The 16,039-nt window shown below is 39.4% G+C and overlaps 1 protein-coding gene across 1 annotated transcript; it reads left to right on the top strand.

The window, feature by feature from the left end:
- mmp17b (matrix metallopeptidase 17b) lies at positions 1-15,540 on the top strand. The gene is given in 13 exon segments (XM_081611813.1): positions 1-91; positions 6,126-6,344; positions 6,776-6,908; positions 7,004-7,151; positions 8,173-8,281; positions 8,551-8,728; positions 10,257-10,433; positions 11,530-11,623; positions 13,337-13,410; positions 14,003-14,152; positions 14,446-14,699; positions 14,701-14,716; positions 15,360-15,540. Coding segments are annotated over 12 exon segments (1,641 nt in total). The 5' UTR covers positions 1-91; positions 6,126-6,215; the 3' UTR covers positions 15,539-15,540.
- The last annotated feature ends 499 nt before the right edge of the window (positions 15,541-16,039 follow it).

Below are 16,039 nucleotides of genomic sequence, written 5' to 3'. Positions count from 1 at the left end.
GCATTGAGAGAAAGAAGAAGCTGATCATCCCGCAGCAGATAAAGAGAGCTGGAGAAGGGGTCAGACGTAGAGAATGAGCAGGAGCAGGAAGGTAAGCAGGAGAAAGGATTCTGTAGTTTTCTGCCTCAGTTAAGGCTGGTTGCAGTGACCGGGGGATGGGGGAGTGAAGGGACATCTGGGGGACAGTTTGGAGTCTCTGCAAGAACCAAGTTTATGTCTGACATGGTGTGTCTGGAAGAAGCGGGCTGTGTGATGTGAGACAACAGCGGCAGATGGTGACAGTACTGTTAGCGTCTGATGAAACAGAGACAAAATCACTGTACAGCAGATTTACAGTGGCTGTCAGTCTGTTTGTATCATTTTATATTTCACTTCTTCACTTCCCCACATTTTAACCACACACTGAAATGATGCAAAGTAATGCTAAGTATTGTAAAGCAGGTGCAACTTGGGCTGCCTTCAGTAGTGTGCAGCAGAATGTTTGAAATCAGTTATTTACAAGTTAAAAATTAGCAAATGAACTACCAGAAAACCATGAGCATCTCAGACAGCCAGCATGAACTGACAAGATTCAGGAAATAATGCTTGTGGCTGCTTCACCATGTTCTGTTGATCAGTACAGTCAGACTGGATCAGGGGTCAACACGAAGGTCAGGGCTGGACAGAAATCTCTGAGATCCAAGTTGGAGTTTGTAGTTGGAATACTGATGTTTATTTTGGACATTTGGTTTCAGTTTTAAAAATTGAAACTTATTTCTAATTCAGCTTTTCATTTAATGTGACTGTTTAATTCTAATTAATAATGCAGTGCCAGTAAATACATTTCTTGAGTCTTGTTGTACAACTTTTTCACCAGGTCTTTAGTGTGTGGTAAATCTATTTACAGAGGTGATAAGAAGTAATGTAATGATTTAAACTTTGTTTAAATCATTACATTAACCTTAGCTTATGCTAGTAAGCTTATGCTAGTAAGCATTATTCTCGGACATTGTTCTTGTAAAAATGTGTTATTTAAGTATCTAAACATTCTAATGGACAATGTTTTTATCTTATTGTCGTTAGTGTCAGAGACTGGGGAGATTACGGTTTGGGTTTTCAGCTTCCGAAGCCTGACGGAGCACAACAAGCCTCATAGCTTAACAGTAGTGCAGCTCTGGTGTCAGAGATCTGGTTCAGCTGACCGTTCAGGTTCAATTGTTGCTGCTTTTAGAAAAATATGACTGTGTCCCTTAAGGTCTCCTTGTTATTTCGTTTTATTACCCTTGCATGTTTCTTGTGAAGAGCTCAGATAGGACGGTGTTTACAGCAGTATGTACAGGCAGATCAGTTGCTCGGCTGTCTGGCTCTGGTCTGTTCACTCGTTCCCATAAACTCACTCTTTCAGGCTGAATACTGAAGGAATTCCATGGAAATAACTCAGGGAGGCTCCTTTATTTACCATCCGTATCCCCGGTATTTTTAGGCTGATCCGGAGTGAAATGAAAGCAGCAAACTTTGTGTTGTGCAGTGTTATCTTTAACTGGTAGTGGTAAATATTTACAAGCCACCATCTTCTTAATTCAGGATCGCTTGGAAATTAATGAAAACTTAAAAGCCTATTATATTAGGAAGACGATAATGTTCATAGTATTGCTTTTTTTGCATCTGAAATACGACTTAGTCTTTTCTAGCAGTCATGGTAACTCAAAGTGGAAACAAGTGAGCCGCATTAGCTCCTGGAGATGTGACGTCAACGCTGTAGGTGCAAGAGCCCTTTGAAGGAGTCTTTGAATTCGGACAGGCCTTGTCGCCACGCTATGATGTAATTGGCTTACAAATCCGTCCTTCGAAGAATGCAGACCCTGAATTCGGACACAGCTTCTGCCTGAAGAGCAAGGGGGTGAGGCTCCCCATTTTAGGCCTCCTGGTGAAACGCTGTACAAATTTTGGTTCCCTTTTTTTCTCTTTTGATTTAACAGGGTATTTTGGTAAATTTCAGTGTTAAAAAACACACATATATTATAAATTGCAAGACTAATAATTTATGTGGTGGCTTATATTCTTAAACAGATTTTCTTGACCATCAACAAGTGATTAAATCCTCCCACTTTATGGTATATCACAGTAACATTTAATTTTTACTGCTAATAATTTAAAAAAACACAATAACAGTAATTTATAGGGCCCCAATTTATTTTATATTTGTTGTAAAAAATATATAAAAATTGTGGTGGGCCCCCTGTGGTCAAGGGCCCTTGGAATTATCACTTTTCCCCCCTATCGCTCCCCTAGATGTGTGTTTGTGAAGAGGTGACTTGTCCTGTGGTGTGATTGGTTAGACTAAAGCACTTCATCCATTTTAACTACTTGTGGGTTTCTGTACATATTGACCCTTTGCAAACTACGTCACCATTTTGAGGCGCTGTGACGGACGTTGGAGGTAAGGGATGGGAGTGTGAACGGAGTGGCAGATTGTTTTTCCAAGTGTAGCCATGGCTTCCACTTATTCATGTCTGTGGAGGCAGCACTCTTGTTAGTTGGGCCTCACAGATGGCTGTATTTATAAAAACTGGAAAAACCTATCTTGGAAACCGACCCATACCCTCTCTTATGACATGTTAAGTGTTTTTTTTTCTTTTTCAGCTCTAGTGGCCTTTATTTTATAGTTAGTTGACAGGAAAGTGGGTAATGAGAGAAGGGGAAGACATGCAGCAAAGGTCGCCAGCAGTGGCGGAGCTAGACTTTTAAAGTTGGGGGGGCTAAGGGGGGGCCAGGACTACCTCTGGGGGGGCAAAATTTTAAATGTGTGTGTGCACATATATATAATTTTAAAAAATAACCAAACTGAATATTTGGTTAGTTTTTAAGCCCTTCTGTCATTTGACATGTTATAATTAACACCTTTGACTGGCGCACATGGAGACATGATAGACTTTACGCAAAGAGTTCATCACAGAGGAAACTAAAATCAATCAAATAAAAGATCCTTTCTGAATATCATCTCATGGACAATGAACTAAATGCGTCTTTCTGACCGGGAGCTGACAGCATGTTGAAGAGTTATGGACACCTTGGTTAGGAAGCTCTGTTTGGACAGGTAATTTGACGGGTAACAATATTTCGGGTCAAACCAGAACTATTTGCCTGATGGTGGCTCGGGCTTCTAATGAGTTTACATTTAATGAGTTTGGAGCACACAGAGAAAACCTAAAGAGAATGTGATCTACTTATTGTAGTTTATGTAGAGGAATAACAGCTGTTGAGAGAGGAAAGAAATTAAAGTGCAGATCCGTTAGGCAGAAACAAGCGCAGAGCGCTGGGCAATAAATGCGCATAAATGCTCCACCGTAACGCACCAATTAATCACACATGAGATGACAAATGCCAAATATACAATATATAGTTACACTGCTTACGTTAATGGTGTTTTAAAAACAAAACCAGTAAAAACTTAACTGAGTTAATATGCCAGATTCCCTCCTCACCCTCGTCTTGATGAGAACAGAGAGCAGTTCGCTGGTTTCTGTCCAGACTGTGATCAGCTGACCACTTGGTGCTCAGACAGTTTCAACTTTACGCACAGAGAACATCGTGGAGCTCATTATTAATCAGACTAAGAACAATATCAGTCAGAGAATCACCTCTGATCTGGACGCTTTAACGGACCAGAGACTTCGGAGCTCCTAGCTCAGCTGATCCGCTTCTGCGGGGTTTTTCTCCCGCAGAGGGAAGTGATGCGGGATCAGGAAATGATCAGAGTTCTGCCGTCTTGTGATCACGTCATTTCGTGAAATGTTACCTGATTTCAAAAACGTTCTAGCAGAGAAATAATAAATGTTTCGTTTGATGACTACAAATCGGAAATAAAAATATTTTTTTCTTTGACGGACAACGAAAAAACTCTAGCGCAACCTCTGCTCCAAACTAGGAACATTGTTGGCCCCTCTTCGTTTTTTTCTCTTTTTTGCGGAGGATCAATAAATAACTTATTGGTGTTTTACCATCACCACCAGGTATGAAGTGCTTTAGCCTTTGAATTGCACCACAGCGCAGCATAACTGAAACACCCAGGAGAAGAATATCAGCTTGTTTTTATGAGTATAAAGGAGGCTGGTATCGCGCCTGATAAAAATCTATTTATTTATGTCACATGGACTTATATAAAGTTTTATACATTTTCTTTTGATATATTTATTATTGTTTTTCTTCTTTAGATATTAGGTTGGCTTAGAATAATTCCAAATAATGTACAGAAATGACCTGGTGCTGTTACATGTCAATCATCTGGGGGGGCTACTGGGGGGGCCAATCAGATGACAGGGGGGGCACTGGCCCCCCTGGCCCCCTCTCTGGCTCCGCCACTGGTCGCCAGGCCAGGAATCGAATCAGCGATGGCCATGTCAAGGACTGAGGCCTCCATATGTGGACTGTGCTTAACCCCTGTACCACCACAGCACACCCATGATGTGTTGAGTTGATCAAATTGTCGACTTTGCCTGAATTCACTCCAAATAGCACTATTTCATAAACAGCATTTCCCTTTAGACTGGAGCAGACTTAAAATTGTACAAAAATTATTTTCGTACATGGTAGAAAACATGATGACAGAAGGACATTTTCTCCATGGCTAGTAATGATTTGATTTCATAATGCAATATTTGATTGCATCATACTAATCTTATTTAATCTAGTTTTGCAAAAAGTGTTTACTGCAAAGCTGCAAATGCTCTGATGGTCTTCAGTTCTTACGATTGATGGTTGCCAGGGCCGTGCAGAGAACCTTTGGAGGGGCAGGGGCTCAACGTTAAAAAGGGTCACATTGAACAAGATCTTAAAACACCGTACAACAACATAGCAACAACCCATAATTTAATTGGATCCTACTATATCATTGCCATCATGTGGGGACAATGCAAAGCAAAGGTAGTATATTTTCCCCCAACAGGTTTAATGTTACTGTTTCTGACAGTCCTGGAGGGCTGAGCTGATTTGAGACTGTAGCTGTTAAACAGACCATTGGAGTAAAGGTAGCTGGTTATGAAGTTATGAAGTAAGCAAATTTGCTGTCATTTTGTTAATTAAGCCCTAATAATATCAATTTAACCTCTGGAACAACTTGGCCACAGACTGCTTTATAGATCAAAAAAAGCTCAAAGGAGTTTAAGTGTACTACCTATAAATATATCTGAAGTATGCTAAAAGTATACTTGTACCAATTTTGAAATTATAACTTTAAACACACTTAAACATAATTGTACCAAAATACACTTTTAATATATTAAATAAAAGTATACTTTAAATGAACAAAATATATATTTGCCCAAGTGTAAATATACACTTGCTCAAGTATATTTAAAATATATTTAAAATATATTTTGTGTATATTTTAAAATATATGCTCAAAATAGAATTTTTGAAAATTCACTTAACACTACTTTAAATTATTAATTTCACTATGTTTTAAATTACATTATAAATGGTAATTTTAGGTTAATAAAGTATACCTTTTTAAAACTTTCTTTATTTAACCGGATGAACCCTGTTGAGATCCAGATGTCATTTTCAAGAGGGACCTGGGCAGAAGTCTGCAACATGCAGCAACCTGGTTACAAAATAAAACTAATTAATACATAGCATAGCAAGAAATCAAAAATAACAATTAAGGGTAATTTAAATATATTTATAATATATTTAAAATATATTTGAAGTATGTTGAAAGTTTATTTTTAATAAAATTCTATGACAGAATTAGTACACTCAAAATATAATAATCAAGCTCTTAAATATTACATTTAAAAAGTACACTTTAAGTACATTAAGTACTACTTGAAGTTGTTCCAAAAAAGTATGTTATGTTAAGTATACTAAAAGTTGTAATTTAATACTATTTAAATACTACTAAAGTATACTAAGCACAAAATTAGTTGTTCCAAAATAGTACAGTTAAAGTACATTAATCAAAGTATGTTAAAATTTAACACACTAAAATATGATTAATGATTAATTAATCATTATTTATGATTAATAAATAATGATTAATTAAATAATTGTTAGTTGCTAATATCTTATGTCATTTTAGTTTGAGTCAAATAGCTGAATGATGAACATTATGACATTAATGATACAGCTGCTTTGTGTTTCACCAGGGATGGAGATCTGGCTGACAGTCCACGTGCTTCTTCCTGTACTCTGAGAGCGAGCGCTGAGTCGTCCTGTACAAAAAACATGCAACCAAGATGAAAATGTGGATTTTCATCCTGTGCCTGAGTAATGAATGGATACAGACAGCTTCTGCTGCCAGCGTGACCCCAACTCCCTCGTCTCAACCTGCTACACCCACCAAAGATGAGAGCACCCAGATGGTGGTAAAATACCATAGATAGTTTTTATTAAACAATATTTGACCCGTGAATTTAGGTCAGATTATTTTGATACAGCTGCGCATTTGTGAAACATATCTGAAGAGAATTAGTTTCACCAATACAAACAAGAAGTACGTCTTATTTGGTAGATATACAGCGTTCAAAGATACTCTACTTGTTTTTACAGGCTGCTATGGTAGTCTAGTTCACAAAGATAGACTTACACTGAGAAAAATGAACTCATTAAAGTGAGAAATAATCTCAGAATCACTTTCCACAAACAGATTTCTGACTTTAAATTGAAGTTTCAGTGATCCAAAGGGACGATGTCCTACCAAGTCTGGGATGGCTCATTAACCAAAAGCAAAGATAAGGATTTTGTATGAGAGGCCTAATTAAATAATTGAGGCAGAAACGACTGTTCTCTTCTGTAGGATTGGTTGATCAAGTATGGCTACCTGCCCCGATCAGACCCCTCCACCGGGCTGCTGCAGGCCTGGACAGCTGTCACTGACGCTGTCAAAGCCATGCAAACGTTTGCTGGCCTCAAAGACTCCGGAGTTTTAGGTGAGGACGACACCCAATATTGGACTCGGGTCAGATCTACTCCTCTGACCCGAGGTTTAAATGTGAATGTATCTTTCTGTACTTGGACTGTCTAGATGAGGAAACAATGGTGCTGATGAAGAGCCCACGCTGCTCCCTTCCTGACCAAGATGGACCATCCAAGTTACTGGTCCTCCAGCAGGGGAAGGAGATACGGAGGAGGAGATCTGTCTCCATGTGGACCCGTAGGAACATAAACTGGAGGTTGGATGGAAGTCTATTATAACTCTTCTTACTCTGCCTAATTGCACATTGGTGTGTATCATTCACGTCACCAAAATATAATAATTAAACATCGGCTTTTTAGACCAAGGGAGGGCATGCTAGGTCTGGTTTAAAAGAGAGCGTTAAGCTTGCCTTTCATGTTGGAGTCAAAAGGGTCTGATCAGATCAGAAATTGGGGGCTCGTCCAGGATACCAGAACTTGTAGTGTAACCTGAATTTGAAAGAGCAATAGATTTGTATCCTGTAGCTGTAGTGACCCAGCAGTTTGTGTCTCTATTTACCCTTTGAACTTGATGTCATTCTCTTCAAAAAGCGTTCCATTCCAACATGGCAGATGTCAAAAGAACCGATACCTGCATTAACTCCTGTAATGATTGTCCAAAAACAGACAGTTGACCAATACTGCTTTTATTTAGAAATGGTCACAGAGTGCTCAACAGATGCACAAACAGATGAGGATGCAAACCAAACTTGCCATTTTATCGTAAACCTTCTGATGAGGAAAGAAGACGGCGATGGATAACAGCTGCCAATCGTAAGAACTGGCAGCTCTTGATGTATTTGCAGATTTTCAGTGAACACTTTTTTATAAAGTAAGAAGATTAACCTTCCTATACTTCATGAGTCATCAAGATTAGTGAGATGCAATCAAATATTGCATTATTGAGAAGGTATGTCTAATCAATAGTAAGAAAATGCCCCACTATCATGCTGCCTAGCATGTACAAAAAAACTGGTTAGCATCTAGGCCTTTGTACGCTTTTAAGTCTCCTCCGGTGTAAGGGGAAATGGTGTCTATGACATAGTGGAATAAATCATGTAGCTTAAATTCAGAAAAAGTCAGGAATTTGATTAAATGAACAAACAATTCAGTGGAGAGAATGTATGGGTTGGTTTCTAAGTTAGCTACTTACTTTGTAACTATCCTAAATAGGGCAATTATTATTTTTCTTTCACTTTGCCCTTTTCTTCTACTCACAGAGTATTTTCACTTTCTTAGGTTGCACTCCTATCCTTCCTCTTCACACCTGTCCAGGGAGATGATTCGTTCTCTGGTCTTCTATGCTCTAAGAGTCTGGGCAGAGCCAACGCCGCTGGAATTCCATGAGGTTGGCACATTTGTTTGATGGTGGTTGTATGAAATGCAATAAAATAGGAAATTCACCTCTTGGATTTTATGAAACAAATAGGGACAAACCTCTAACTAGATCATTAAAGCCTGGATTATTAGGTTTCAGTGAAAGAATGTTGTACAGATTATTGAGGCAAGGGGCCTATCTACTTCTATCAACTAAAATGCCATTGAAGTGCTAAAGTTTGTGGATGCCATAGATACTTTTGTTGGGTGCTGTACTCTGTTGATTTGTCTTGCATCCAGGTGGGCAACCCAGAGGCAGCTGACCTGCAGGTAGACTTTCTCCAAGGTTACCACGGTGATGGCTATCCCTTCGATGGAGCCGGTGGAGCAGTGGGTCATGCTTTCTTCCCTTCAGATCCTGCCAGGGCAGGAGGAGTTCATCTGGATGCAGAGGAGCAGTGGGCTTTCAGACAGCCAGGTCAGGCTGCACTTATTTATTAATAAAAGAACATAAATAATACCTTCATTTTAGAGTGTTCATTTTAGAGCATTAAATTATGCTAATTTTAGCATTTTGCTCATTTAGCAAAATGAGCAGAGAATGGTGCCTAGAGAATGGTGCCCAGAGAATGGTGGCCTGGGCAGATGGTATTTTACGCATATTAATCCGCCATTGCACACCTGTTGGCAAAAAGACACCAGTAGTCTGGCTTTAAATAGAAATCTGCATGATTGTTTGAAGACCAAAGAAGTGTTGTTTTTGGACCTACTATTATGTGGAATTTAATTAGCTGTATTTAAATATTTTTACCAGGGGTGGAACTTTAACATGTTCATTTTGATTTGAAGTTAGGAAGCTTATAGTGTTAAAATTTTTAACGCAGTTAATTGCATTTTTTTAACATACATACTGCATGTTTTGTATTGTTTTTGGTACACCATAAATCTGACGCTCAAAAACAGAAACATGTCTGTTTTTGAGCGTCAGAACGCTAACTCGTTCGCTTGGCTACACGAGTTAACGTGTAGCCAAGCAAACTCGCTACACTTGGATCATGTGATTAGTTTTAGCTTCAAAAATTGATCTGATTGGACGCTGGAAAGGAGTATTGTTGTGTTCAACTTGTGCTAAAAGGAGTTGGCCTGTCAGTGAAGCTATTCAAGCCTAAAATAACATCTCAATGCTAACCATGTAGCAGCACCACATCCCCAATGCTAACGTTCCCTACACAATGGCTTGTTGGGTCCAGTGTGGATAAAAAAAAATAAAAAAAAAGAGAACTAATTTTAAGATAATTTCTGAAACGTTCTAGAATGCACAAAGAAAGCAATTTCTAGCAATTTTTTTCTGAGAATAATCTCAAGCTTGTTATATGTAAGTGTACTCCTTTTTTTCTATCTACAATGGCCCCAATACGCCACTGTAGCATCTATTGTCCACGCTTCCAGAGACAGATTTGATCACGAAGTTCCATGAATAAAAATGATTCTTTGAGCTTGTTTGTACAGCTCTAACACCACTTTGCACCAGTATGATGGTTGAACAAACACCATATTAAAACAAATGTCTTGATTGATTAGCTCATATGTATATTTATTCAAACATTTTTACAGCAAAAAGGGTTTTTGAGTTGAGAATGTTGCTTGTTTTGACAATGTATAATTTTCAATTAAACAGTAATTAATTAATTACAGACCCTGGAATTAACTAATTTTTACATTGTTGGTTATATTTTAATTCTTTATGTGTGAATCAGAAACTGGAAATGTTTTGGAGGCACAGTTCAGTAGATTTTAGTGGTATTGCGCATAAAAACAATCCCTCCACTCACTTCATGTGCAAAACTGTATTTTTTTCTGTTGTCTGCCTTAGATGACCCCAAAGGCTCTTGGTTTGTAGTTGGTTCATTTCTGTCCAACAGCACCATCTTGTGGTCAGAAACAAGCTTTAAGAGACACATCTACTTTGTAATAACTCTTGTATAACTGTGTATATTCCCCTCCAGCTTATGAGGGTACGGACCTGTTTACGGTGTTGGTCCATGAGTTTGGCCATGCTCTGGGCCTGGCCCACTCTTCGTCCCGCCACTCAGTGATGAGGCCATACTACCACGGTCCTGTTGGAGACCCTTTGCACTACCGCCTGGAACAGCAGGACCTGGAGCACATCACTCACATCTATGGTAGGAACAGTACTGCATCATTACCACATGTGGTAATGATGCAATGTGATTGTAAGGAAGCACAAGCTACATGAACCAAAACATAACTTTACAACCTCTAGATGGTATAAATATTATTATACTTGAATTATATCTGAGCATCTTCCTGTGCTGGAATGAGAACAGGCAAAGGTTTAGACTATTAAGAGGGTGTTTTCACTCCGACTTCAATCGTCAATTTTGGGCTGAAAATTATGTTTGTTCCTTTTTCAGCTGGTGTGGTTTGCTTTCACACAGCACTGAGTCAAACAAACGGAACCTTTTGAAAAACCTTTATACTCCACCTGAGTGGTACCAGGAACCACTCAGAGAAGCAACACAAAAACCTCTGAAGATACTGAGAGCAACTTCCTTCTTTGCAAAATGTAAACAAAAGTAGAGTAGTGTCAGATTTTTAGCGACTATAGGATTTTTCTTTTGTCTTTGGTAAAACACCACGGGCCAATTCTAGTGCTAGACTTGCTTGTTTATATTTTGGTAGTATTTACCCAGAATTCCCTGTGCTACAATCTAATTCCTGCTTTTAGAGCGGTCTCCAGTTTGCTTAGTATTCACATATGCATTTGACCAGAGTTCATGTTTTTGATCCTCATCAGATTTCAATTATACATTCATAACTCCACACATGAACCGCACTTTCTAAGCAAATGAACTAAAGTTAAACTGAAAGGGGCTGATGTGAATGCATCCTAATAGTCAATAGAATACGTTGGCGGGTCTGACAACTGCTGTTACTGACTACTGCTGTCAGCTTTAAACTTCTGCCTTCCCATGTCAAAGCATTGTATTGTAAAGCATCAGAGGATCAGAGGAAGGGAAGTGTCTGGTGAAAAGTGGAACTAATTGCACCATTTCCTTTCCCAGAATACCCTGTAAGCTTTGCAGACACAGCTGCCAGTCTGCATGGTTTATAGCTCAACATTCCCGTCTCTTCATGGCGCATTTGCAGGAGGCGTTGGCTGAGTTTTTAATTGTGGTTTTAAGGATTTTAAGTGAATAATCCCATTCCTGTTCTGTGAGGCTTTTCAAGTTTAACGTATTTTAATTTCCGCTACAGGTAAAAGGAACCAGCTTCTGCTGACAGATGTTCCTCGCCTTACAACGGAGCCTAAGCTGCACCACAGAGCCCATCACCATCATCACAGACCTGGGTACGACCTGTACAAAGACAAACTGGGAGACTGTCACAACGCGGGATCATGGAGTTGGGATTAGCCATTCATTCAAAATGCTTTCAGTGTTTACAGCTAAAATTCTGTATAAGTTAATTTTTTATAGTATTTCTTGAAGGCAAGTGAAAACACTGAGCTCAGAGGAAGTTGGTACATTCAAGACTTAAGTGAGTACAAACAAGTACTTTTTTACAGTAGTTATATGTATCGCAGTATAGTAGGACTGGAGTGGAACTGAATGACACTTTGACAGTAACAGAAGTACTTTGCAGTGACCAGATGTAGGATCAGCACAGAGTCATGAAGTGTGTGAGTGATGGAAACAGACACAAAAGGAAGTTTACTTAATTTATTGCACCTCAGGTCTTCTGGCTCTGGTCTGCTCTGCATCCCCAGAACCAGAACCTACGGTGGCCGACAGGTGCAAATGCGCAGCAACAGAGAAAACATGCAAATAAAAAAAGACGCGCACAAATGAAATGCAGCAAACATAAAAATAGACACAAACAAAAAGAATACAACCACAAATAAAATGCAGCAAACAAAAGAGAGACGCAAACAAAAAGAATACAACCACAAATGAAATGCAGCAAACAAAAAGAGAGACGCAAACAAATGAAATACAGCAAAGCTTAGCTTTAATCAGTCAAACCCATTTGCTCAGGAATAAATTAAATATTTTAGTGAACCAAAACATTTTTACAACTATTACCAGACTTAATATCTGTGTTTCACTTCCACTCATAGGGGAAAACTATTGGGAGTTTTTAAAACAATTTGCCGGGAGACATGCATTCTCTCTCTTGGTGTACCGAACCTGGAGCGCCCGGCCAGCTGACAGCTGGCGAGGGGAGCTGGCTGTTAATGCAGCAGGAGCAGACATCTCCGAAAATGTTCGAGCAATGTTGCAATTAAGTGATTTGTTGATGAACTGAGCAGATATTTCAGATCTATACATCTACATTCTCGCCTAAAAACATTGTAAAAAATAATTTTGTGTAATTTTAAGTGTAGTACAGCAAAAATAATTTTTTCGCCATTGCAGCTTTTCTGAACACCCGCTTTAAAGGATGCAGACCCTAAATTTGGACACAGCTGTTTTTATTTGAGTCCCTCCAGTGGTCTGGAGCACTTCCGTTTTCAGCACTTTTTGTTTGCTGCATTTCATTTGTGGTTGTATTCTTTTTTTGTTTGCGTCTCTCTTTTTTGTTTGCTGCATTTTATTTGCTTTTTGTTTGCGTCTATTTTTATGTTTGTTGCATTTCATTTGTGCACGTGTCTTTTTTTGTTTGCATGTTTTCTCTGTTGCTGCGCATTTGCACCTGTCGGCCACCGTAAGAACCAAACGAGGAGAAGCAGCATGCAGCTTCTATGCACCACAAATCTGGAACAAATTTCCAGAAAACTGTAAAACAGCTGAAACACTGAGTGCCTTTAAATCTCAACTAAAAACCCATCTGTTTAGAGTTGTATTTCAAACATAATCAATTAAGAATTTAACGATGGCACTTAACTTAATGTAATGTTTTGATTGTTAATTCTATGTTGCATGACTTTGTTTTTGTGTTTATGATGTAAAGCACTTTGGAATGCCTTTCTGCTGAAATGTGCTATACAAATAAAATTTGATTGCTTGATTGATTGACCAAACAAATCACCATGTGTCCTTTGACTCTGTTTTTGTCGCTTCAGTCCTCCCATAGATCGTTGTAACACCAACTTTGACGTTGTGGCAAAGATAAGAGGAGAGACTTTCTTCTTCAAAGGTTTGAATGTTGGAAACAATAAAGGAATTAAACATGTTATCTCTTTCAATATATACAGCTCTGAAAAAAATGAGCCACATTGAAAAACCTCCTGGTTATTCCACCAAATATTAATTTCTGAACTCTTACTGAGTTCAAACATTAGTGTTGTTGTTTCCAAATGAACATGAACATGTTTTCTTTGCATTATTTGAGATATGAAAGCATTGCATCTTTTCATTAATTTGACCATTTCTCATTTTCTGCAAAAAATGTAAAATCAGAGAAACTGATCATTTTAAGTGGTCTCTTTATTTTTTCCAGAACTGTACATTCAGCATGTAGCTTATAGCAACAGTAGCTAACTGCATATGCTTCTGAAAGTATTTATAGCACAAAAGGACAAAAAGACTAAAGAAACCCCAGTAAATAAACCCTACACACCTTTTAAATTAATCTCTGCCTTTATAAACCTCATCCTTCAGTGTGTTGAAGCCTCATGTTTCCTATTTAAGCTGCTGAGCTGCTAATGTTGCATCCAATTAACACATTCTGGAGGGACAACTAGAAACTCTTTCTCCAGTTTGTCACAGAAATGTTGGTGTCGCTGCAGGCCTGACGGTGTGGCGGGTGAATGGTGGGGGTTTGGTATCAGGGCGTGGTGCTGTGGTCAGGAGGCTGTGGAGGGGTCTGCCCGCTGACCTGCTGCGCCTGGATGCTGTGCTGGAGAGGCATTCAGATCACGCCATCATCTTCATCAGCGGTGCACAACACCATTTTAATATGTTTACCTGTGCAGTGTTTTGGCCTGACCCTGTTCCTGACATCTGGACTGATCTGCTAAAATCTGTATTTGTTATAGCTGTATGTATAAACATTAGTTGGTTCTTTATCACTTTTAGTCAAAGTTTTTTAGAGCCATTGTGGAAGGTCCAAAGAGCCACTGGTCTGTGGTTGTCGTGATAAAATGTTAAAAGGTTCAAGGGGTGTGAACTCTTTTGCAGTATGTTCATACTTGCTTCAGCTCCCTTACCTGGCCACTGTGTGCTGCTGCAGGCTCCAGGTTCTGGCTATTCAGGGATCTGTCCCTTCAGGACGGCTACCCTCAGCCCCTGACTGCTCTCCGGATGGGGGTGAGCCTGACCCGAGGACAACCTGATGATGAGGATGAAGCAGTGCCAGGATCTGGGCGCTGGGCCCTGGTGTGGGATCCAGAGGAAGGACCTGTGTGGGGAAAAGTGGGAAACTTAGAGAAAGAGAAGCAGGAAGACAAGTGGAGCCAGCTTCTTAGGGATGGTGTCAGCGGCCTACACCACCGACAACGACGGTGAGGAAGTGAATGGTCTCGGAACGTGTTAGAGTCTCTGCTCTCATTTTAAATATGAATTGAAATCTATTGAAGTGGAATTGAGTTGGTTAAAGGGGCAGAATTATGTGTTTTACAGGCACATAGTTTCATTTTATAGCACAATCAGGTAACTATGTTAACTTCAGTTGTTAATAAAAAAGCTACCTAATCAATTATGACTTAAAAGAAGTTTGACTTTTTCTGAAACTTCAGAAACCTTCAGAAAGTCAGAACATCATGGCTCCTCTATTAACCCTTTAGCAACATTTTTTTTGTTTGTTTTACCAGGGTTTCACTGAGAAGTAGCTCTTATTAAGATGAGCTCAGCTGATGAGCAGTTAACCAGTATTATGAAGGAGCTGAGTGAGGGAGTTGTGGGGGAGCGGTGAGGCAGAAGCTTGGAAGCTTAGAAACTACAGCTCTTAGGAGGAGCTTTGTCTGGTATGCTTTAGATGAGGAAATAACATCATGACAAGATGTAAAGCTCAAAAACTTTTATTTTACATAATACTGCCCCTTTAAGAACAAAAATGTAAAAAATTAGCTGAGTTTTTTGCCTAGAAACTGCTGAGGTTATCAGTGTAGCCGTGTCCCTGTTGTAACTTTCTTCTCCCACTTTTAGGTTCTGTTTATCTGTTCAGAGGAGATTCCTACTGGAAGTTCATGTTTCCAGGCTCTGCACCGCAGGACGGATACCCACGATCCTCTGCTGCAGACTGGTTGGACTGCGTCGACTCCTCGTCCCCGTCCGCAGTGGATGACTTCTCATCCCAAAGCTGTTCTGTCAGGCTATGTGTGTGAAAACAACTCAAAACTCAAGGCAATAAGGTGAACATTTCTGTAAAATAAGGGAAATATTCTTAATCAGCAGAACATTCCACCCGACAGCAGAGGGTGCTGTTTGGTTTATGTCTCAGTGAAAGCCACGTCTATATGTAGGTGCTGCAATAAGCTATTTTGGCCTCTGATTAAGCTTTAACTATTCAGTGTTGGGATCAAATCCGAATTGTAATTTCTTTCTGTATTTGTCAATACATATAACTGCAGGTATTAAGGATGAGATAATGACATGACTTCATGCAATAACTCAGCAGTGTTGTGTGTAGCGTGACTTTATTTGGAGTGATTAAAGTGTATTGTGGGGGTCAACAGTGGCATATTTGGTAGCGCTGTTGAATTGCAGCAAGAAGGTTCTGGGTTTGATTCCCAGCCTGAGATTTTTCTGCATGGAGTTTGCATGTTCTCCCTGTGCATGCTGGGGTTCTGAGTACTCCAGCTTCCTCCCACAGTCCAAAAACATGA

Source organism: Poecilia reticulata, chromosome 10 (genome assembly GCF_904066995.2).
Source record: "Poecilia reticulata chromosome 10, P_reticulata-male-v2, whole genome shotgun sequence".
In the NCBI taxonomy this organism is placed as follows: Eukaryota; Metazoa; Chordata; class Actinopteri; order Cyprinodontiformes; family Poeciliidae; genus Poecilia; species Poecilia reticulata.
Note: the sequence above shows the minus strand (reverse complement) of the source record. Positions and strands in the feature narration are given on the sequence as shown.